The sequence below is a fragment of the Marmota flaviventris genome, chromosome 14, assembly GCF_047511675.1.
Source record: "Marmota flaviventris isolate mMarFla1 chromosome 14, mMarFla1.hap1, whole genome shotgun sequence".
Lineage (NCBI taxonomy): Eukaryota > Metazoa > Chordata > Mammalia > Rodentia > Sciuridae > Marmota > Marmota flaviventris.
In genome coordinates, this window is record NC_092511.1 from 31,323,707 (window position 1) to 31,347,452 (window position 23,746).

General features: G+C 37.2%; 1 protein-coding gene and 1 pseudogene across 2 annotated transcripts in view; one reads left to right on the top strand and one right to left on the bottom strand.

Annotated features, from left to right (window-relative positions):
* The window catches only part of Thumpd2 (THUMP domain 2 tRNA and snRNA guanosine methyltransferase), a 42,227-nt gene extending 29,308 nt beyond the window's left edge, over window positions 1-12,919 (bottom strand). The window contains exons 1-5 of one of the 2 annotated variants that reach the window (XM_027934390.2): window positions 12,779-12,919; window positions 5,166-5,301; window positions 3,498-3,910; window positions 2,480-2,557; window positions 489-541 (exon numbers count right to left, since the gene is read on the bottom strand). In XM_027934390.2, coding sequence (XP_027790191.2) covers window positions 489-541; window positions 2,480-2,557; window positions 3,498-3,910; window positions 5,166-5,301; window positions 12,779-12,904 — 806 coding nt within the window. In that variant the 5' untranslated portion in view covers window positions 12,905-12,919. Of the gene's footprint in view, window positions 1-488; window positions 542-2,479; window positions 2,558-3,497; window positions 3,911-5,165; window positions 5,302-7,049; window positions 7,070-12,778 lie in introns of those variants that run through there. The other variant, XM_071601521.1, reaches the window with a different exon arrangement.
* Window positions 12,903-23,746, top strand: part of LOC114092009 (rab GDP dissociation inhibitor beta pseudogene) — a 55,443-nt pseudogene continuing 44,599 nt past the window's right edge.

Consider the following 23,746-nt stretch of genomic DNA (forward strand, 5'->3'; position numbering starts at 1 on the left):
TTATTATTTAGTACTCTACATGACTAGGGAGACCCCTGAAAATTTTAAAAACTAGCAATAACCTGTTACAATAAAAGAATAATGACAATAAAATCTGGAGAATATTCAATATGAATTTAAAGAACTACATTATATTTTCTATATATTTCTAATATGCCAACAGACTAAAAATTTTAGCTTAAACATGGGTTTGAAAAATATCACTTAAAAAACAGAAATAATTAGATGTAATTTTCAGTATTAATCATGTAATCAATGGATGATTGTGACAAAATTTTTCACAGCTCTAAGTGGTCAGATCAAGTCACATCCACTAAGCTCCATGAAAACATTTTCCTGGATTAAGCAAAGAACTCAAAATGCTTTACCTTTTGCCTCCTCTGTTTCATCATTATTTCATATTATTAAAAAAAAAAAAAAAAAGCACACCGTTTTTAATTTCACAAACTCTTCAGGGACAAACCTGAAGCTTAGAATATAATAGTTACCTGAACACAGGAATCCCCACCACAAAGTAAATGTCATTTAGATGTACAAAGATCTGAAAGAGCAAACACAGGAGTTCATATGGAACAAGAAAATACATGACCAAATTACTGACAATATGAAACTTCTATTTTGAATTTATGTAACAGATATTTTAATATGAAATTCCAAGGCTTATTTGCCATATCTGGAAAAATGTTTCATAATCTTTTTTTTTTCTAAAAGAGGAAAACGAAATTTTAAGAACATTACATAGAAAAATTCTGAGGTCAATTTGGTACATACATTATATGGAGAACTATGTTACAAAGAACTCAAGATCTTTTTCCTCAGAGATTATTTTATCACAACGGAATTAGACTTTTCAGCATTTTGGGTTAGAAAAGACTTCCTAAATATACCACAATTCTAACCTCAAGTAAGACTTGAGCCCACACAAGGTTATCATGAGCTACAAATACCTGCAGTGTGATAGAAAACTTTCTTCAGGCCAAATGTATGGTAGCAAGAGTGTCCTTTCTATCTATTATCTCTAGGTGAGTTTTTGCCTCTTTTATTTCCTTTCTTCTGTTAGGCCATGCAGAAAATGTAAATGCTTCAGATACTAGTAACCCACATGAATTAAAAAAGTTAGATTATCACTTTTGTAGTCTGATAAGGTTTAAGGAATATTTAACTGCCACTTTGAACCTTAAGAACATTTGATCCCTGGTACTGCCATCCCAAACTCAGGGCAGTATGCCAAACAAGTGTTCTATCACTAAGCTATACCCTCCGGCCCCTCAAAGTTATTTTTAACATAAGCAGTTTAGTCAGAATTGTTCCAATATTGATATATTTTCCTAAAAAATAATTATCTAAAGTGACTCATTTTAGAAACTTAATTCTTTGATCAACTGAAACATCACAGTTAAACTTTCCAATTTTTACACAGCATGCACTGTAGCAATATTATTTATTAAAATTCTTTTCTATTTATAATTTATACCAAAGATATGATATATTTTTGATTGATCTTCTTTTTACATATCAAATATTAAAAACAGCTTCTCCATTATAAAATTTTTTTCTATCAACTTGCCAAACAAAATTTGTTAAGATTTGATTCTCCTGTCAATTTTCAGTCACAAATTTTATTACATGTGATTTTAGTGTTGTCAATTTTTTATTTTGTATGATTGTTTTTTACAGTTATAGCTATTATTGATTTCATTAAGGCTTGTAGAAATTAAATTTGCTATTTTTATAAGCTCAGCTATGAGAAAACAGTAATTCTGACAGTAAGACGGGGAGACAAAAAAGGAAAGTGGGAAGAAGAAGGAAAGAGAACTGAAAAGGCGGGATGGGTATAAGACACCTTATTCAGGGGCATCAAAATATTTTTCATGAAAAGATGGATATATACCAGGTGTTATTTTTTAAAAATTGAAAAATATCAACTAAAACTAAAACTATAGAACTATAAAACTGAAAAAAAAAACCATAAAGTGTTTTGAGTTGGCTAGTTATTACTCCATTTAGAGCAATATAACAAGCAATTAATTTATGAATTAATAAATCATGAAAATGACTATCTGTCAAATTCATGAGATGGTTTTCAAAACAAAGAGAAGAATAATTTCTGCTACTCCATGTAACAATACTATTAAATTTTATGCAGGCCTTCTTGTTGCTATTGACTTTAAACAACAGCTAGAATTTCTTATCAGAGACTTGTTATGTATTATAGAAACTGTAGAGAGCATCTCTGCAACCTTGCAATGGGTACTTTATTCTTCAGCTGTGAACAAACAACTTCCTTCCTTCTAAGTGTCTTTTCTTTTTAAATTTGGATAAAGCATTTTCACAGTGAAACTACTAGAAAAACTGTTTGCACTTTTCTACTGTTAAAGACAAACTAGACTATTGAATCCGTACAGACATGGATTTTAACAACTGAAAAGTATGATAAGAATAGGTTATATGTATATAAATTAAAAAGAATATTCATTACCTCTAAATTTGGAGTCCTCAAATCTGTTTTCCATCCAAACTGCTTCATAAGAGCAATTCCAATTACTCTTCCTATCTCCTGCAAAGTAGCAAGTTATAGAAAATATATTAAAAATGAAAATCTGAAATTTAAAGAGAAGCAAAAATTTATAGAAAATCAAGTGTTATAGAAAAATCAAGTCAGATTATCTGATGATAATTTAGGATCCCAATATTAAAATGTTACTCTGAAGCATTTTCTATTCAAGGCAATAAGGCTATATTTTATCTCCCTTACTCCTCAATATACCTATGGCATTAATGTCTACACATGAATAACATCTATTCTTGCAATTTTATGTATACAAAATCACAAGATCATGATCTGATGAATACGGCCATTCTAAGTTGTACGAAACGAAAGCAAGATGAAAGATTAACCATTTCAGATATTATCATCCTGTTTACAAATTACCAGAACAGTATCATTAAACCCCACTTTTAGGATTTGATTCTAAAGTTCACTAAAGAACTCAGACCAATGCCCTTTGTATCACTGAACTCTGTAAGGGTCAACCAATAAGGTTCTGTGGAAACTGTGGTGTCCACTCTTCCCTGAAGTGTGGAGTCCTCCTGTGTATTTGTGGTTGTAGGTCCTAAGGAAAATACCACTATAGTACCTAGTGCAAAGTAGCCACCCAATAAGAAAAAAAATGTATAAAAGAGAGCCCCTACAAAGCTGAAGACCATGGCATCAGGGTTTCCAAATGCAAAGGACATCTATGAATTTAAGAAAACCTTTAGGCACAAAATAAAAGGAGGTCATTACATGGAATGGTATGCCACTCCTTTTAGATACTAGGGGTAAGTTAAAAGGGGAAATGCAATCTTGAAGGTATTGAGTCAAGTAAGATTAAACCTAATTATATCCTGGGCTTATTTATCTGTCCTATGGGAGGGCTGCCTCTCATTGTAAATCTCAGGAGTGATCAATTCATTCTTTTAGAAAATGGGACCCCCGCATCAGGAGGTAAGCATACCTGTGCAGTAAAGGCTTTTCCGATAGTTCCACTACAGCGACAAGAAACCCGGAAAGTCAAGTCGTCCTGGTTATGAGCATCAACTGCTTTCCCTACATCATTCTGACATTCTTCTTCTTGAAGTGTTTCTTGGCCAGTGACAGAATCTCTTTGCTCGAGTGCATTTTCTTCTATTTGTTTTTCCAGCTGGCATTCCTTATGAGTTGTTTCAATCTTTTGCATTTCTTCTACTTTTAATTTCTTAGCAATAATTTCATTTTCTCCCATTTTTCTTTTTAGTGGGTTAGAAGCCCTTTGAGAAAGTGTTTCCTTTTTTGTATCAAGTTCAAGAAGATTTTTCCAAATTGAAATGGTATCCAACCAACTTCCTGGATCATCATTTATAAGTTTTTGTATTTCATTAAGTATTTTTCCTAAATAAATAAAATCTCACTTTAACCCATATCCCTTTAAAGACCATTTATACACTCATTACTCCCAAATCTCATTACTTTCTTTAAAATAAGTTTATTGAATTGTTACATGAATAAAATTTCACTTTCATATGGAACTTATATAATTTGTCATAAGAATATTATGCAGATTAAGTTAATTCTTATATACACAGCATCAATATTGCATTAAAATTCTCATATAACAAATTCATTTATCCTATGATAATAAATATATGTATCTCATGAATAAATACACAGACTAGAGTCTTTTAAATAATGGTGATCTTGCCTATAAAAATTAAGGTTTAAAAAAAAAGAATAAATTGTAAAATACAGAGTTCAGAAATTGGAGCAGCTAAATCTTGGGGTTATACAACATTAGCATGTATCTTAAAATGAGTTTTCATAAGTGAAACTTCATATACACGATCCATTCAAAACTTAAGGACTGCCAACATGTTCAGTAAAATTTAATCTTTTCTTGATGAATAAGGATCATCAAGATGACCCAAAAGTAATTACTGCACTTCCCTAAAGATGAAGGTAGGTGGCAAACTGGGATGAAATTATATTAACCCCACAAGATAATACCTTGGGATTTGCTTTAAAATATTTTTTCCTGCCCAGTCTTATTTCTTGTCATTTGTATCCTTCTTGAAGTAGTTTATTAGAGAATATATAATTACATGATCTCTTGTGCACATCAGCAACCAAAATGAAGTATAAGGCAGTGTTTAATCCTGCAGTGTCTGGCCCTTTTTGCTGCTTTGATCAAGATTCTTAATTTATTTTCACAGCATATTTATAAAATATAAATGGGTAGAAATTTATTGAAATAAATTTAAGGTCCTATTACTCAATTAAAATTTATAAGGTGACAGTTTTCACCAACTTATTATTAAAATAATACATTTGGAGTTATTACATGCTTCTAAATGCAGATAAATGCAAATGACCAAATTTACATCTAGAGAAGTTGCCTGACCATAATTCCCAAAGAAAAAAATATGACTTTGGACATAAAAATCTCAGGAGACAGACAACAGATTGGAAAAAGGAAAAAAATAGATATCACTATCATTATGTGATAATGTCAGGAAAAAAAAACATAACTAATGATGCCATTTGTATGAATGACTTATGAATGTGAAGTTGTTACATATTAATTATTACATAGAAAACTTTGGAGTTCAATGTATTAAGTGGATAAAAAGCAAATAGGCATACACTGTACCTTTACGTGGAGAAGAAACAGTAAATGGAGACTGCTTTTTAATCAGCAAAAATAATCTTTCTGCAGATTTTAATTTCTTTAGCATATTCAAATCAGAAGAGGTGGTGAAAAAAACCTTTCCTGAAATATATTCAACCTAGAGACAGAAAGATATTAATGTGGTAAGAACTATCCTTTTCCCACTTAATTAAGACCATAGCCTCTAGACTAATAATTAAAAATGTCCATTTCGAAAGCATCTTTTATTTGTTAAGCATTACACTAAGAACTCTGAATACGTATTTTTTCCCTTTATCTTTCTAACACCCCCCTCTAAGGTAGATTTTATCATGCTTAATTTACAAATCAGAAACTGAGGTTTAGAATAGGTTAAATAACATGTTAAGTAGTTATCTATAAGGTTACACAGTCAGTGATCAAGATCATAGTCCTTTCATGTTACGTTTTAACACATACACATGCACATACTACTAGAAAAACAGAACATAAAATACTTAGTAATTACATAAACCTTAAACACTATTTAAAAGTGGGGGGGAAAAAAGTTAAAGTGGATATTTATAAAACACCTGCCTGTGGTCCACCAGGAAGCATATGCCATAAATCCTGAATAATATTATAGTAGATATTATCATTAATAATGTGATAGATATATACTGGCTGTTATGGTTTAAAAATGAGGTGTCCCCAGAAGCTCATGTGTGAGACAATGCAAGCATTTTCAGAGGTGAAATGATTGGTTTATGAAAGCCTTAATCTAATCAGCAGATTAAACTACTGATATGGATTAACTGGACAGTAACTATAAGAAGATAGGGTGTAGCTGGAGGAATAGGTCACTGGGGGCTTGCCTGTTTTGTCTCTGGTGAGTGGAGCTGTGTTTCCTTAGTGCCATGTCCTGAACTGCTTTCCTCTACCATGTCCCTTCCACCCTGATTTTCTGCTTCACCTCAGGTCCACAGCTATGGACCTGACCATTTACAGACTGAGACTTCTGAAACCATGAGCCCCAAATAAACTTTCTATTTTCTAAGTTGCTCTTGCCAGATCTTTTGGCCACAGGGATGAAAAAGTTGATTAAAACACTGGCATGAAAATTAAAAGGTAAACTGTATAACCCAAGAACTAGAAAAAAAAAAAAAAAGAACAAGTCTAATATTATAAAGCACTGATAAGCTATCTATACAATAAATAGCACTGAAGGCCAATGTCACTTAAAGCACTGGGTAAGAATTCTTCAAGATTTGGGAAGAAGGCTAGTAACAAAAGAACAAGGAGCAGATGCAGAAGCAGAGAGAAAACCTGGCTGAAGTCAACTGTAAGTTGGCTTGGCAACTTTCATTGCATTATGCTGACTGATACTGTCGAGTGGATAGATGGTGTGGCCTAGGCCAGCTTGATGTACGGTCACAAATTTTGAGTACCACGGATGGTAATGGTCAGCCGATATAGAATTTTGATGAAAACTGTGACAGCACTGAATTAGCTGGCAGAAAAAATTACTTTGGAAGAGACATAAAGGACTGAGTATAGAATGTGATGCTGGAGGGAGAGGTAGATAACTGAGATAGAAATGATGAGACATTGGAAAATGGACAGAAGCAAGATATACACTGTTTCAAACAGAAACAGGCTTTGAAGACAGGGTATGTGGTAAAAGTAGGGAAGAAAGGAAATGAAAAGAGCTCTGACTTGTAGGAGCCTGATGTGGCAAATGGGGCTCAATACCAGTGGAACCCTAAACCTCATAGGGCCGACCCAGCTCTCTTAAAGTTTAAGAAGGATGTGGACTGTGTTGGAATTCTCCTTCAGCAGTGGCCATGGGCTAACAGGGTTCTAAGTTATTTCAGAGAACTAAAGAACCAGGAAAAGAAAGGTACCCACGTGCTAGGGTTTGAGCTTGTTCTTCAAGGGTCCATGTGCAGAAAGCTTGGTCTGTAATGTGGTGATTCTGAAGGGTGGTGGAATCTTCAAGGCCTAGTGAGAGGAGACTGGGTCATGACAGCCTCAAAAGCGATTCACGCTGCTCTTGCTGAGTGGGGAGTGTCTTGTAAGCTGGACATTATAAAACAGCAAGCTTGGCCCCTCCCTGCTCTCCTGCTTCCTTGCTCGCATACCTGCTCCTTCTATGTGCAGCTGGTTCCCTTTCTGTTTCTCTGCCATGTTGTGATTTGGACAGGGGTGACCCTTGTCAGACACTGGCACCATGCTGCTGGACTTTCCATCCACCAGAATGGTGAGCTAAATAAGCTCTTTTATGTATATACCATCCAGTGTCGGGTATTCTGTAATAGCAATGCAAAACAGACTTAAGAGACTATGTGTTTAGGCAGCTACTATTCATAGGAACATGAAACCAAAGATTTGTTTTGTTTTGGCTCTGATTGAACATTTGCAATGGCAATTTCTAGAGTTACTATTCCAGGTTGATGAAAGAGGATTCTCTGGGGCTGGGGATGTGGCTCAAGCAGTAGCCCGCTCTTCTGGCATGGGTGCGGCCCGGGTTCGATCCTCAGCACCACATACAAAGATGTTGTGTCTGCCGAAAACTAAAATGTGAATAAAATATTAAAAAAAAAAAAAAGAAAGAAAGAGGATTCTCTGCCCAGGAAGCCCTAGGTTGGTACCAACTAAAACTCAAATAGCTTAGGTATCAGCAATGTAGTTGATCAAAGCAGATGGAGGAACATATGATGACATTATGGGAAAAAAACAAAGAATGAGAAGAATGTTTACGAATCAATATTTAGGGGGATGGTGAAGTAACCCAAACAAGATTTAACTCCTTTCTCATTACATAGGTGACATTTTCCAAAACTAAATATTTACCTCAAAATGCTTAGACCTTGAAAAGAGAGTTTTAAAAAGTAAACTTTTTGAAGTAAGATTTGTTACCCAGTGTAAGAATATATCTGATATCAAAGCCCTCCAAGACAATTTCACAGACCTTGCTAAGATTCTGGGGAAACTGAACTAAATATTTTACTGAAAATGTATGGTTTTAAGAATTAAGTCCTAAAAGCAAGAAAATGAATACAAACCCTTAGATCAGGGACTATACCTTCATAGTCAGTGATCTGGATATTTTGGTTCCTTAACTATACAAAGATGTTATCTTTTCTTATTTGAAAATTAAAGGAAACATTTTAAACAGTGAGCTTTCTTTAAAAATATCTTCTAAAAAGAACATGACTCAGTATTGATTAAGAAAACCGAAAGAGTTTAATTTATTTAGGGTTTTAAATCACAAGGATAGTGTATGTTGATGCACTAAATTGCCAAATACATTCTCAGAACCAAAAAAAAAGCAATGTTACTCTTTTTAAGAATTAACATAAAGCCTGCATTGTTTTTATGAGTAATAAGCATGTAATCAGAAGTAGTTTACTAAATTATGAGATAGTCTCTGTGAGAATAAAATAATCATATTTGTGGACACACAGTTTACGCTTCTTGAAAACTGGATTTCATCTTAAAGCAAGAGGGAGACTGAATTTTGGTGCTTATAATTTCATCAACTGCTAAAGCCAGCACTTCTCTTTTTCTTCAGTTTATTGCTGAGAATTGATCATATTCACTTACAGTAGAGATAAATGTAAAATTTTAGAATATTTCAACCTAATATTTGTTACTTGAAAATTTATATATTTTTTTCTCCTTGGAATTAAACTATATCTAAGTGTCTAAACACTGGTTTATGCCTAACATTTCTGAAATTAAATAACAGCTCTATTATCTGCTAGAATATTATTAGTCAGCATTTTTTCTTCCTTTTAAAATTCATGGATTCAAGTCTAATCCAAAGATTAAATGTTTAGATCTAGGTAAAATCATATGATATTACAGGGAGGTAATACAGTCTTCCAGGACTGTAAAGAGTCTTTTCTTTATAAAATACTCAGTCTGTAGTATTCTATTAGAGCAATACAAAAAGGACAAAGGGAGGAACATGCTAAACTACACCACGGAAATGGGATTGCAAAATCTAGACCTGGGGAAACTATCAGTGCTGTCCAATAGCTTTCTGCAGCAATGGAAATACTATATAACTCCTGCTGTCCAATACGGTAGCCACCAACAGTGTGGTTTCTGAGCACCTAAAGTGTGATTAATGCAGCTGAAATAGTGAATTCTTATCTTATCCAACTTTATTTTTAATTCAAATAGTCATTTATTTTGAATTTAAATTTGGTTAGTGGCAACCTTATTGGACAGCACAGCCATGTCAGAAAACTTGGCCTAAAGGCTAAGAATGGCTTTTATACTTTTAAAAGGATGTAAATATAAAATAAAGAAGAATACATGTAAAGAAGCCACATCTGATTTATAAAACCTATGATTATTACTATCTGGCCCTTTATAGGAAAAAGTTTTCTGGCTCTGGCAATCCAACTTCTTTAAGCCACAGTTTGCAAAGGGGAGAAAAGTGAGAGATGGGAGGGGGGGTAAATCTGTAGATTAAATTGCTTAGAAGTATACTGGCCAAGGTATGGAAAGTATTTGAATCCTGATTCAAATATCAAACTTAAAAAACAAAAGTGATATTTAAGAGACAATTTGAACACTTGACTAGATATTTGATAAGGAATTATTTTTATCTGTGACAATGATAATGTGGCTTACATTTTTTAGAGCCAATATACTATATTGTATTATATTATGTATAGTGTTATAAAAGAGTCCTTATTATTTAAAGATAAATAAATATTTACAGATGAAATGATTCCTGGAGTTTAATTCAAAATAACATGGGGATAAAGAGTGGCAGGAGGTGTGAATGGGGCAGAATTCACCATGGGTTGATCTTTTCATAGTTGGTCGGTAAGTATGTAGAATTCTTTATACTATCCTATTTACTTTTATATCTGCACAAAATTCTCCATAAACAAAGCTAAAAGGAATACACAGGAAAATTTTCTACTGTGCACTGAGCAGTTTGTTGGCGGAGTCACCTGGGAAGGGAGAGTGTTTCATGTTCAAATGTGAACACCTGTGCTTATCAGCAGCTCTACTGAAAGAAAACCTTTTGAGGTGCGCACCCGGGGATATGGCATTTTCAACAAGCTCCCTCGGTAATTCTTATGTTCACTAAAATTGGAAAAACACTGATTAAAATTGAATGATTACTTTCTAAAAGTAAACAATCACTTCTGAGTTAATTTGTTTTATAAATTCCTGGTTTTGAATATTAATTTTTCTTAAAGCAAACCAAAGTTTCTGACAGACTCTCTTGTCACTACAGGAATGGTCTTAAGTATTCCTGTGCAACTCCTGTGGGACCTAACATTCACTGAGCACTAACTGTTTGTCATGCACTGTGTTACCAATCTATCCTCATTTGAATGACTGAATTAATCCTGTAGGTACTACAAAAAATAAAAAGCGGGTACTATCACCTTTTTTTCACCTCCAAGAAAACAAGCTTAGCAATTTGAGTAATTTGTGCAAAGATACAAATCTATTACAGGAAGATGTAAGGTATGAATACATGTCTTTGATTCTGAAGCCCACATATGCTGTTTGCCAAGGTGTTATGGAAATAACCTATACCCAATGTTACAGGGCAGTTTCTCGCATGACAGTTGGAGCTCTGTAATGCAGGTTTCCTATCTGCTGATTCAACTAATCTCAGATGAAAAATATTTGAAATAAAAGCCTATGTTTGAACATACATCTATAGAATTCCTTCTCATCATGATACCCTAAACAATATAGTATGATTAGTATTTGTAGAGCATTAGCATTGCATTAGATGTTATAAGTAACCTAGAGATGATTTAAAGCATGTGGGGGATATGTGTAGGTTAGATGCAAATATTATACCATTTTACATAATGAATTTGGGCAACCGTGGATTTTGGTGTCTGAGCAGGGGTGGTCCTGGCACCCATCCTCTCTCAGATACTAAGGGACAACAGCAATTGAGCTACCACATGGGTTACAAAGCTAGAGAGATTCTGATACAAGTCCCTATTCCACTATTTTGGGCTAGTTTTCTCGCTGCCATGAACTGAGTATCTTTCCTCCATCATGCCCTTCAGTCAAAATGTTCTGTCTCAACTTAGGTCCAAAGCAATGGAGCTGGCGGACCATGGACTGAAATTTCTGAAAATTGTGAGCCAAAATAAAAAATTTTCTACTTTGTGTCAGGTATTTTGGCCACAGCAACAAAGTTGACTAACATGTCCCTAAAACATACAAGAGCAGAATATGGAAATTATCTTGGCATTTAACTACTCTCATTGTCAAGAAGTTTTCCCTATGCTTAATTGAATTTTCTAACTTCCCCATCTCATTTTGTCTCTAAAGAAGACAAATAAGCAGTGAGGGTCTTTTCCTAATAAGCCTATGTAACTAGATTGGATCAAGCCTTCTATTTTTCATACCAAGCATTCCTGGTTAACATTAGAATAAAACAAACCAGTGCAGGATTACATATGGCTATATAATTGGCCTGGGTTGAATATGATTATATACTCATGCTTGATTTCACAGGCAGCTTGGGTATGAATCTCACCTTTGCCATTTTCTGGCACAAGACTTGAACAGATTATTAAATCTACCAGAGCTTTATTTTCTTCATCTGTTAAACGTGGAACACTTACTTCATAGGGTCATGAAAATTAAGCAATTAAATTGAGGGTAAGGACCTAAGAGCATGTGCCTGACACATTAAATGCTTGAAAAATGCCAGCAATTATTATTACAGAGTGACTATTTTAGATTAGCTACACTCAATACTTTATTAAATTCTATGACCCAAGCCACCAATGGCAGGTGGTCTAATAGGGCTGATGACATTTTTGTGACTGTCCACCCACACTTTAAACCTCCACTGCAGAAACTCTTTTGTGGGCCTCCAACACTGTAGGAGCTCCCTGAGGGAAGTGGTCTACTTGGTTTGCAAGCTTTCCTTTTCCAAGACCACATTATTCACAATGTCCTATATACCCCATCAAGATGCCTTTTCTAATTACATCTTTTCATCTTTACCTTCTGGTTTCAAGAACCAGCTCAGCAGTTCTAGACCAAAAAAAAAAAAAAGGTGTTTAAAACCTTGTTCATTTCATTGAAGTTAAAAACAGCTAAGTATGAGGCCTGCAAGAGCATATTATTTTTCCAGCTATTGTTGTTGAATGTTTAAGGTGTACTTTAAATACCCTATATCGTTTGATCCTCACAATAATTTTAAGAGGTAAAACCAATTATTGTCACCAAGCAAATTTCAAATAGCTGAACCTGAAGATTATGTTTGCATTTAGAGGAGGAAGAAAGGATACTGACAGGTCTCAATCTAGTTCTTGGTCCTATGTAGTACTTCCTTTGAAAGAATCCAGGAACTTGGCTCAACACCTCTCTTTTAAAAACTTTAGCCACGGCAGAGGTCGGAGGTGCGGGAAGCGGACTGGGTATTTAGGAAAAGAAACAACCGCCGGTTCCTCCCAGCAGTAATTAAAGGACCGGCCAGTCAAGTTACGCGGTCAGGGACCTTAGCCTCGGTCACTCTAGGGTCTGGGAACCCGAGCTGTCTTCTAAGACTGCGCTGGCGGGGAGTGGGGACCGGGACCGGGTACGGCCGCCTGCCCTCCTGGCGCACAGCGAGGCTGACTCACCTGCGTGGCCGCCAGCCGCGCGCGCACCTCCTGCATCAGGAACGGCTCCAGGCCGCGGCCCGCGGTGCAGAAGAAGCGGACGCCCCCATCAGGCCCGGACCCCGGCTCTTGGCGCGCAGCCGCCATGACGGCCCCGGAGCGGCCCCGCGGCTTCGTCACGTGGCCTGGGACGCGAGCGGCGCGATCCCGCGCTCTCGGAGGCGCGCGCCGAGACGGCTTTGGCCCGGGCCTAGGCCTGGGCCTGGGCGGGAGCTGGAGCCCAAGACCCGAGGGTCTGCGGGAGCGGCCCCTGTGGCTCTCCTTAGTTAACTGCACGGAACCGCATTGAGTTTAGAATTCCGGGTGAGAGGACTGTCATTAATCACTTAGGCCACTTGCTTTATTTTTCAAATTGAGAGAACTGATGCCCAGAGAGGTCAAGGGACAGCATAGCTGAGCCTGGAACCTAAGTTTCTCAATATCTAGTATAATGGATTTTCTTCCGTTCCTTCCACCTCCTTTCTCTCCTTCCTTCACCCCTTCCTTCTCACTAACCTCAAAGAAGGAGGCCCGTTGTGTCCACCAAGACTCCGTCCAAATCTGCCAATCCTGGGCCCCAAGAGCAGAAATTCATGTGCTCTAACACAATGCCTTTATATTCCTGAAACACACCACATTTCTTGCACTACTTAGTTAACTATCCTGGTAACGAACAAATTTCTCATCCAGTTTGAGCCATCTGATTTGAGCAGCTCATTACGGTATTTGAAAGTTATTTAAAACAAATAACAACCTCTGAATTGTAAAATGACAACGAGAATCCTATTTGCGAAGAATAGAATCCATATCACAAATGGACAGCTTTAAATTAAATCTATAACTACATATTGAATCAGATACACAGAAATTGTTAAATCTGTTTATTTTGCAAGTGCCTCCCATGTGCTTCACAATGGGACACCAAATGGAGAGCAGAATTGTAAAAATTCTTCATGGAGTCTTGAGATATGGACTTTTCATAGATTCAGTCCTAAGACCTTTCAGAGTTCCATTTTGATGAATTCTTTTCTCCCCCAAACTGTTCTCCTTTTGGGTTCTGACTCTCAAGTCTGTCTTGGGAATATCATAAAACCTCTTTTTTTTTTTTTTTTTTGTTACCAGGGATTGAACCCGGGATCACTCATCCACTAAGCCACACCCCCAGCCTGTTTTTGTATTTTATTTAGAGACAATGTCTCACTGAGTTGCTTAGGACCTGGTTAAGTTGCTGAGGCTGGCTTTGAACTCACGATCCTTCTGCCTCAGCCTCCCAAGCTACTGGGATTAGAGGGGACACCATCGCATCTGGCTTATAAAATCTCTTTATTACTCCCAACATCCTATAGCTAAGAGGTTAAGCACACAGATAAGATGCATCCTGTTCTGTTCAATAAATCCTGAGCAGCTATTCTCTGCCATTCACCTGGCTGACCTGGGGATTCAGAAATGAGCAAGGAAGGGTCTGGACCGTCAGAGGCTTAGAAGATGGTGAAGTTCACTGACTGACCATTGATTCATCCAGGAAAGCTATGGCAGCACTGACAAAGAGGAGACAGGGAGATCTTCCTAAAGAAGATCACTCGTGAGTTCAGCTTGGAGGACGTGGGAGAGGGAGCAGCATGTGCAGATGTCTGAGGTAGAGTGGGGTGGGGCTGAAAGGCTGAGAGCTCTTAGGAGGTGTTAGAGAATCAGATGAATTGAAGAGTAAAGGCAGAGGGTGCCGCAGTCTGGCTGGGCACAAATGCCGCAGTCTGGCTGGGCACACAATCACGAGCCACCACACAGCTTGTAGATTCAAACAGCAACTCTTTATTCCCGAACTCACACCAGCCGTCTACAATCACGTTCTGGGGAAATCCACGTTCTCTGCCCAAATCCACGTTCTCTGCCCAAATCCACACTCTCTGCCCAAATCCACCTCCACTGGGCTTCTATCTCCAAAATATACTGTCTGAATCCCGTGAGAACTCAAGGGGAACTCAGGCAGCAGGATACGCCCTATTCCCAGCAGGAATAATCTTAAACCTTAAACCTGGAACCTAAACTGGGAACGCCCTAAACACAACTATCTTAAACCGGGAACACCCTAAACTGCCTTGGTCCTTGAGCAAGGTCACCTACATTCAATGTCGCTGCAACATGTCAGCAACATGGGGTACGCTGGCAAGGAAATTGTCATACCTACTTGGCTAATGGCTCCCAGCAAGAGGGCTGGGAGTTTGGATCAGGAATGACCACCAAAGGCTTGTGCATTGAAAACTTGGCCCTCGGTTGGTGGCACTATTGGAAGGTGGTAGAAAATTAAGGAGGTGGGGCCTAGTTGGAGGAAATAGGGGGACATGTCCTGGAAATGTGTCCCCTTCTTCAATCTCTCTCTCTTTTTGCTTTCCATCCTCCATGAGGCAAGCACCTCAACTCCATCATGTGTTCCCAGCTGTAATGCTTTGTCTCACCAAAGGACCTAAAGTGACAGAGTCAACTGGCCATAGACTGAAGCCTCTGAAACCAGGAGCCAAAATAAATCTTTCCTCTGGTTAAATTGTTTATCTCAGGTACTTCATCACAGTGACAGAAAGCTAACACAGGTAAGGATGGGCCAGGTTATGTAAGTACCACCCAAAGCCATTGAAAGAATGACTGTCCAGCCCAGCACTGGTCAGCAGCTTCTGTTACTGGATGGGACTGCAGCTGAGTGAAGGCTGCAGTCTCACAGAGTCAACCCTCACTTTACATTCCCTTCTTCTGCCTCCTTTTGATATCTTTCTCCCTCCAGTAGCCTCGGGTCAGCAAGGTCAGGGGTTACTTTTGTTCCAGTCGTTTTCATGTGCATTTGTTCTCCTCTGGACCCTGCAGCAGCTTGTCACATCCACCAGTACCTTTCACATAATGCTTGCAATGAGTTGGAATAGGTGGGGTTCCGCCTCTTCTGGAAGAAAATAATTAGTTTTCTGGAAGGAGAGTTGCCTGGAATTCTCTATCCCATTACTCCTTCCTCCATCATTTCTTCTTCTCATTAGCAAAATGTCTCTACTGAAAAAGAACCATTGATTCCTATAGATGAATTTAATATATCCATCTGCGATTTGCTATTTGAATATTACATATGCAATATGCAGGAAGTTGGAACTCGGCAGGAATAACTTTTAAGTGAGAGTATGTTAGGAATAGAGGACAAGACCTGTGTTTCAAGAAGTCTCCTTACTTTGATGCCACTGGCAATTCCTTTAGTTCTTAAAAATGTTTAATGTATATTCTTAGATATTAGAATGCAGATGCTTTAGATTGTGAGATCCTTGAGAGGAGGGGATGGCTATTCATTTGGGCATCCTTAGTGATAACACTGGCTTTCATGTGGTAGGCTCCCAATCAGGGTGTGCTGCATTAGATGGAATTTTACTGAATGGATCAACACTGAAGTCCCCCTGAGCTAAGAGGATTGCTATAACCATCATATTGTGATAGTAGGAGCAAATGTGACTCCATTTTGTTTTATGACTTCATCTTGTAAAACAACCATGCCAAGTAGAAGAGTCATGTTTGGAGCCAGATGTTCTTTTCCTTTTGCTATAGAAACCTTTAAGAACACGGAACTACCTAATGGGGTATTGTTTCTGTAACTAGGGTAACGGGGCCCTGTTTCTGTCACTGGGGTGACTGGGCTAACTGTGATTGGTTAGGCTTCCCTCGCTTGACTGCACTGTCCCGCTTCTGTAACCTGGCTTGCTTGCATTGGCTAGACCCCCGAACATCCCTTTCGCAGTTTTCAGGCTTATAAGTGCCCTTGCAATTGTTCGGGGCTGATCAGGGGAACAGCTTTATGTTCTGGTCAGCCGCCACCAGTGTGCTTCAATAAAGGCTTGATTCGATTATACGTGAGTGGTCTGGAAGTCAGTTTATGAAACCCTGGGATGAAGTTTTAACTATAACAATATCAGCAGGGAGTTTGTAGCAGGATGTGGGAATATGGGTATGATAGTGAAGCAAATCAGGTGTGAAAGCCAGGGAATGGGGGGATGACCCGAACCTTTTTCACTACTTTGCTTGTTATTTCCCCCTTCCTCTTCCTCTTCTCTGTCCTCCCCACACACTTACTAAATAATTTTTCTTAGGAATATTGCTCAGAATTACCAGAGAAGGCCTTTCACATATCCTATGTTATGGTTTGGATGTGAGGAGTCCCTCAAAAGCTCATGTGTGAGACAATGCAAGAAGGTTTAGAGGAGAAATGATTGGGTTATGAAAACTTTATCTCAATTGGAATTAATCCCCCTGATGGGATTAACTGAGTGGAAGTTGAAGACTGGTAGGGTGTGGCTAAAGGGGGTGGGTCATTTGGGGCGTGGCTTTGGGTATATATTTTGCATCTGGTCTGCAGAATCTCTTTTTCTGTTTCTTCAACATCATGCGAGCCACTTCCCTCCACCCTTCTGCCATGATTTCCAGCCTCATCTAGAGCCCTGAGGGATGGAGCCTGCTGTCTATGGACTGAGGCCTCTGAAATTATGAGCCTCCAAGTAAACTTTTTCTCCTCCAAAATTGTTCTGTTTGGGTGTTTTAGTCACAATAGTGAAAAAGCTGACTAAAACATCTTGCTTTCCATTTCCCTCTCCTACAGTCTGGTACAGTTGAGTGGGGCTGATGACACACCTTGGTCTCTTCTGTGCAGGAGATTAACAACCTGCTTTACACCAACCAATACCAACTGCTGACTTCAGAATGCTACTATTTCCCTCCTCCCAGGCCTTATGTCCCTCAAAAGCTCATGTGTGAGACAATGCAAGAAGGTTTAGAGGAGAAATGATTGGGTTATGAAAACTTTATCTCAATTGGAATTAATCCCCCTGATGGGATTAACCCTGAGTGGAAGTTGAAGACTTCCCTCCTCCCAGGCCTTATGTGTGTGTCTATTTCCTTTGCCTGGAACACTCTTTTCTTGCATTTTTTTTCTTTAATAGCTAAGCTAGAATAATATGCCTTTCTTGTACCCTTTTACTTATATAATATTTATACTGTTATCATTTGTTCATTCATAAATATTTATTGAGTATATGGCAATATATCAGTTAATACAAGGCACCAGCCTATGAGAAACTTCCAATTTAATGGGAGGTCATGGTGATAACCCTGGATTACTGAGAGACAAGAAAACAAGTTTTATTTAAAGGATAGAACAGGGGCAGGGGAGGGAGAGAGGGAGAAAGAGAGAGGGAATCCTTCCAAGAGGAGGAGGTCCAGAGTTGGTGCCTGAGGGAGTGGGGATGTCTTGCCCCTTTATAGATTTCAGGTTTCCTTTCTTCTCATGCCCCCTCCTCCTTTTATCCTGCCTCTGTGGCCAAAAGGTGGAGTGACTGAAAGGGCAGGGGGAGAGCCATTCTGGGGCTGATAGCTGGTATTGGAAAGTGCGATCCTTCCTCTTCCCTGGAGGCTGTTAACAACCAGGTGATGGGGAGTGCTCTCTACCCATTTCCTTTTCTTTGATAATCAGCTACTTACCCTTTGCCCCAGTCTCAAAAGTATATCAGTACATGGTGATATATGGGAACTAAGAAAAGCAACTGGGACTGGCATATAATTGCCATTTTATGAATGAGGTAGAATAAATGAACTTATTCTGAAGTTAAGTGAGCCTTTATATATTCCCCATTTGAGCATCTTTGCCAATTCTGGTGTATTCTCTGCCTTATGAGGTCCATTTCCTCAGGGGAGAGAGACTGTTTTGTCTAGAGCATAGTCATGTGATCTAGACTGCACCAAAGAGACTCACATAACTCAGAAATGATCCACTAGGGGACAAAGGCTCTTCCCAACATTCACTTTACTTCCCTGGGTGCTGGCAGAATAATATGCCAATATGGCAGGATGTCTGACCTTCAGAGACAGCTTGTTATCAGCAGGCAGAAGTATTGCTGGTAGAAATGTGGCAGGGGCATTAGTTTTCTGGTTAGGTTGGTTTCTGAAAGTTAGTTTCTAGGTTGGTTTTCCAGCCTGCCCAGCATTTGAGACACATTATTATTATTATTATTATTTTTTAAAACAAACTCTCCTTTGCATAATCAATCAAAATCAGCATCTATTTATTGCAACAAGAACCTTGATTGATGCATGCACCCATGAAGGTAGTTGCTCCTACACAGGATGAGTGGGTGCATGCATCAATCAAGGTTTTTAAAAAATGTATGAAGTCCTACTCTTGACAAGAGGGTCTGTGGGCTTGTGTAGGCAAAAGTTCATCAAACCTTCATGGTGCTTACAAATAAATGGTGTGATTTGTGTTAGCCTTCATCTCTTCCCCACCATTTATTTTTTAAAAATATTTTTTAGTTGTCTTTGGATCTTTATTTTTTTTATCTATTTAATTAATTTATTTATATGTGGTGCTGAGAATTGAACCCAGTGTCTCACACATGCTAGGTAAGTGCTCTACCACTGAGCTACAACCCCAGCCCTCTTCATACATTTTTTTTCCCTGAAATTCAATTGCATTGTGATATTGTGGTAAAAACCCAGAGATAGACACACAAACTTGTCAGACAGACACACTTCAACCAAGTCAGTGAAAAAGAGAATGAACATATTTTGTTGACTGCGACTGGAAGCCATTTAGGAAAAAGCTACTGGTCACATACCAATCATTTAAACCAATTGTATACGTAATCACCTCAAGTGGTGCTTCTTTGAACATGCAGTCAAAAAAAGAGAAAATTCAGCAGAAAATTGTTGCATACTATATGTAAATACTGTCTTTAAAACACTACTTGCTAATTAGTATTTTTATTGCTGCAGTTTAAATGTAGCATCAAAATTCTAAAGAATGCAATCTTTATGTGCTGATTTAGACGACAATTCTTTTTTAATGTTTTTTTTTTTTGGCTTTGGTTATATAGCACATGAAATTATTTTGATGTACAAATACAGTTGAGTATTTCCAGTGTCTTTTCTGAAAAGTTTGCCGTTTAATGCATATTTCAAAACACTAGGCTGTTTGATGTGATTTTATTTGTTTGAATGTATTTTGAGCCTATAAAACTCTATCTAAATCCGATAGACATTCATAATGCCTCAGTTGAAAGACAGTATAGAAACTGTTTCTTCGATATATTCTTTGAATGAACAAATGACTGAATCTGCAATTTACTTCAATTTACTTGAAGCGTGTTGCCTAAATAAAATAAAGCCATTTTCTTCCTGCAGTCTAGGCACCTTACTCGGACTGTTATTTTAATATTCCTGTTCTCTTGTTGCATTTGTGATTATATTTATATAAATTATTTTTTAAAGGTTTGCTATTACCTTTTCCTTCCTCTGTCTCTTCCTTTTATTTTGCTATGCTCTTGCTATATTGAGCAGGCTGGCCAGGAACTCCTGGGCTCCAGTGATCCTACTGCCTCAGCGTCCTGAGTAGCTGGAACTAAAGGCACTCATCATTGAATGGAACTCTTTTTCTCTTTTCCTTAGTTCAATGACAGTGACAGAATATCCAAAACTAGCAAGGATATCCATATTTCTATATTTCCTCCTTTCATTTTCCTGAAATTCTTACTCCTTCCTAATAGATGGAAATTTATTTTGCAGGTTTTCTTAATGGTAATTGAAAAATATTCACCTTAAAACTCAAGCATATGTCATCTGCATATAAACAAAACAACCAAATGTGAGTTTTATTTTCTTAAAAATAAATAATTTTCATTTTTATGTGAATGGTGTTTGGCAGAATAGAATAGGAACAATTTCTTAGAACACAGATTTAATCGAGCCAAAGTTTTCCCATGGCTGGCGTTAAGAGCTGAATGAAGAATATGGAACAAGCAAACATGCTCATTATGTAGTTATTCATCTTTTTCTGTTTTTCTTTTTGTTTAAGGTATATAATTCCTTGCTACCCACAGACATTTGTGGTGTTTTGAAAAATAGGTTTTGGCACCACTGGAAAGTTATCTGATGCACATTCACACATAGTCATGGTTATCTTCTCACAATCTTCTTTTTAAAATTTGAAATTTAATAATTATAATATTTGTATTTATACTTAATACTGTAATTTTGTATTATAAATATGAATTACTTGGCTAGGCAGAAAAAAACAATTTGGTTACAAAATAAAAGCATGCAGCATAATAGGCAATCATTTGGTTCTTCCAGAAAATACCTTTAGAATAGGACATAATACATAAAATTACTGGATACTAGTTGAGCTTCTAAATCACAAATATGTTTGCTTTATTGTCCTTTCACTCAGATCAACTTTGTATGGATCTTCTGCTTCATGTTTAGAGCCTTTGAGCTCCTCTCCTTTAGTTCTTCATAAAACACATAATAGGTCACTGTGAACGCTAGTCCTTCTATGTAACTATGCAATGGTCTCCATTCTCCTGACTCCTCTAGTTTCTCTGGCCCTATCCCCTTCCCAGCTGCTAGTAATCACCATTACAAAATCAGTTTGAATTTTTTAGCTTTCACATATGTGACACTCAGATGTTTAAATTATGGTATTTACTATTTCATTTATGGCATCTACTATTTCAAATTGGGTACATATATACTTTAAAAATTCCTACTTATAATTTTTTTTTTGAAAACTGCTTTGATGATAACTTGATTTGGAAATTCCTTGCTCTTCTTCAAGTTATAGTTGGCCTCCTACGCAGATACTGTTGAAGTGATACTAAAAAACTGGAGAAAAAAATTCTCAATAATAAAATAAATCTGATAAATACAAGGGAAAATATGGGGAAAGATTGGTAAGGCATAAGATTAATCCAAATTATATGTTATAAGCCTAATTACTTAAAAGTGGACCACAAATAGTGTATTTATTAACTGTATATTTTTCTGACATTTATTATAACAATTTTCTTTTTGACATGGATGGGAAAGTTGAGAAGTTTAGGGAAAAGAATAAAAATAACTAAGAAAAGTAAATTTTATGTGAATGGTTAAAGGAATTGAAATTATTTAGCTTGATGAATTGGAAGCTAAGAAGAGTCTTAAATATTTTCTTATTAATGAATAGGATCATTGGTAGAATACTGACCTATTTATAAAGGGAATGAAAAAAAAGACAGGCTCAAATCCTCTAAGCCTTTTGAGACTTCTAAATACCACCATCTGATGTTCTGGCCCCCTAGACTGTTGATTCTTTCCCACTAAGGTGATTTCTGGATGTCCCAGAGTGTAATAGATGCTTATTTACCATTTGTTTATCATATTCTAAGGAAAGTTAGTGTTCCCAGATCAGGCACAAAGAGTTAAATTATAGAGCAAAGACAGATTGTTGTTGAAAAGCTGGGCAATAATCTGCTTCCAAAGATTTTGATAAATGAAAAATATCCTGTTTTTTTGTAAGCTCTTCAGTCTTATTCCTCTATTAGGAATTAACAACTTACGGTTTTGTTGTTGTTATTGTTTTGTAGTGTGGTTCAAAAACATGCAACATAAAATTTATTATCCCTAATTACTTTTAAGTGCATAGTTCAGTAGTTAACTACATTCACACTGCTGTATAATATCTCTAGAAATTTTCATTTTGCAACATTGAAATGCTGCACCACCAAATAAATCTCGCATTCCTCCTCCTGACTTATTGGGTTTTGATTTTTTTTTTTTGCATATTTGTCTTCTGTACTAGACTCCAAGCTCTCTCTCTCTCTCTCTCTCTCTCTCTCTCTCTCTCTCTCTCTCTCTGTCACCAGTGCCTATTACCTAGTAGGTGTTTGATAAATGTCTACTGAATGTGAACAAAATTTTCTGTCCTTTCAAATGCCCATCTTAGGGGGTGGGAGGTGGAAATCGGCGGTAGAGTGTGTGTTTATGTACAAAGTCCCAGCATATACACTTGCATGAATACATACACACAAACACACAATGTTTGTTTTGGTTAACTTTACAGTGCTGAAACATAATACCACAGAATAGGTAATATATAAAGAAAATTTATTTCTTACTGTTCTGGATGCTGCAAAGTTCAAGATTGAAGGGTTGCATCTGGTGAGGGTCTTCTTGCTGCATCATCATGTAGTAATAGAGAGGAAGCATGCAAACTCAGGTCTCTTTTCCTCTTTTTATAGAGCCACCAATTCCATCATGGTGGCCCCACCACCTTCATGACCTCACATAACCCTAATTACCTCCTAAGGGCCATATCTCTAAATACTATCAAAATATGAATTTAGAGATTAGTTTCTAACATATGAACTCTGGAGCACACATGCTGGTTTGATACCTCTGTGACATTTACACTCTAGTTGAGAGCAAGCAAGGTGAGAAAATCATCACCATCATCATCATAAATAAGAAGGGTGGTAAATTAGAAGGTGAAAGTGCCTTAAAAAAATAGAACAGACTAAGGGGATCAGAAATGCAGGAGAGGGCAGGGATTTCAGTTTAAATCAGGTGGAGAAGCTGACCCTCCTAGTTAGAGTTTACTCTGGACACTTGAGGTATCTTTAAATACTCAGATAGAGGCATGATTACAGAGAATGCAATGACATAATCTTAAATACTGGATTCATTTTCTGAAGGTATAATATAGCCAATATATATTCTGCAAAGGGCAAATAAAGTTTAAATCTGTTAACAACAGATAAGGCAGGGGTTGGGTTGAAGGCTGACCTTGATTATGCTGTGATTACAAGGCCTTCTGTTTATCTCATATTCCCATTAGACATTTTTTACAGTGTACAGTCTTTGGAAACCAAAGTTAACATTAGTTTCTGCAGTTTGAATTTGCAAATTAAAAACAATGATTTTTAAAAAAATAATAATTATGTAAGCTCTCTAGGTGCTGGGGTATGTATATGAACCAGCATAAAGAGGCCCATGCACCAGGAGCTAGCTTTCTAAAAAGAGAGAAAGAAGGTCTTCTATAGATTAATATGTATGTGAGAGCTCCCCTGATGCTTTTGTGATTTGTTTTAGTGTTCATTAAATATTTAATGAATCACTGAGGTGGTT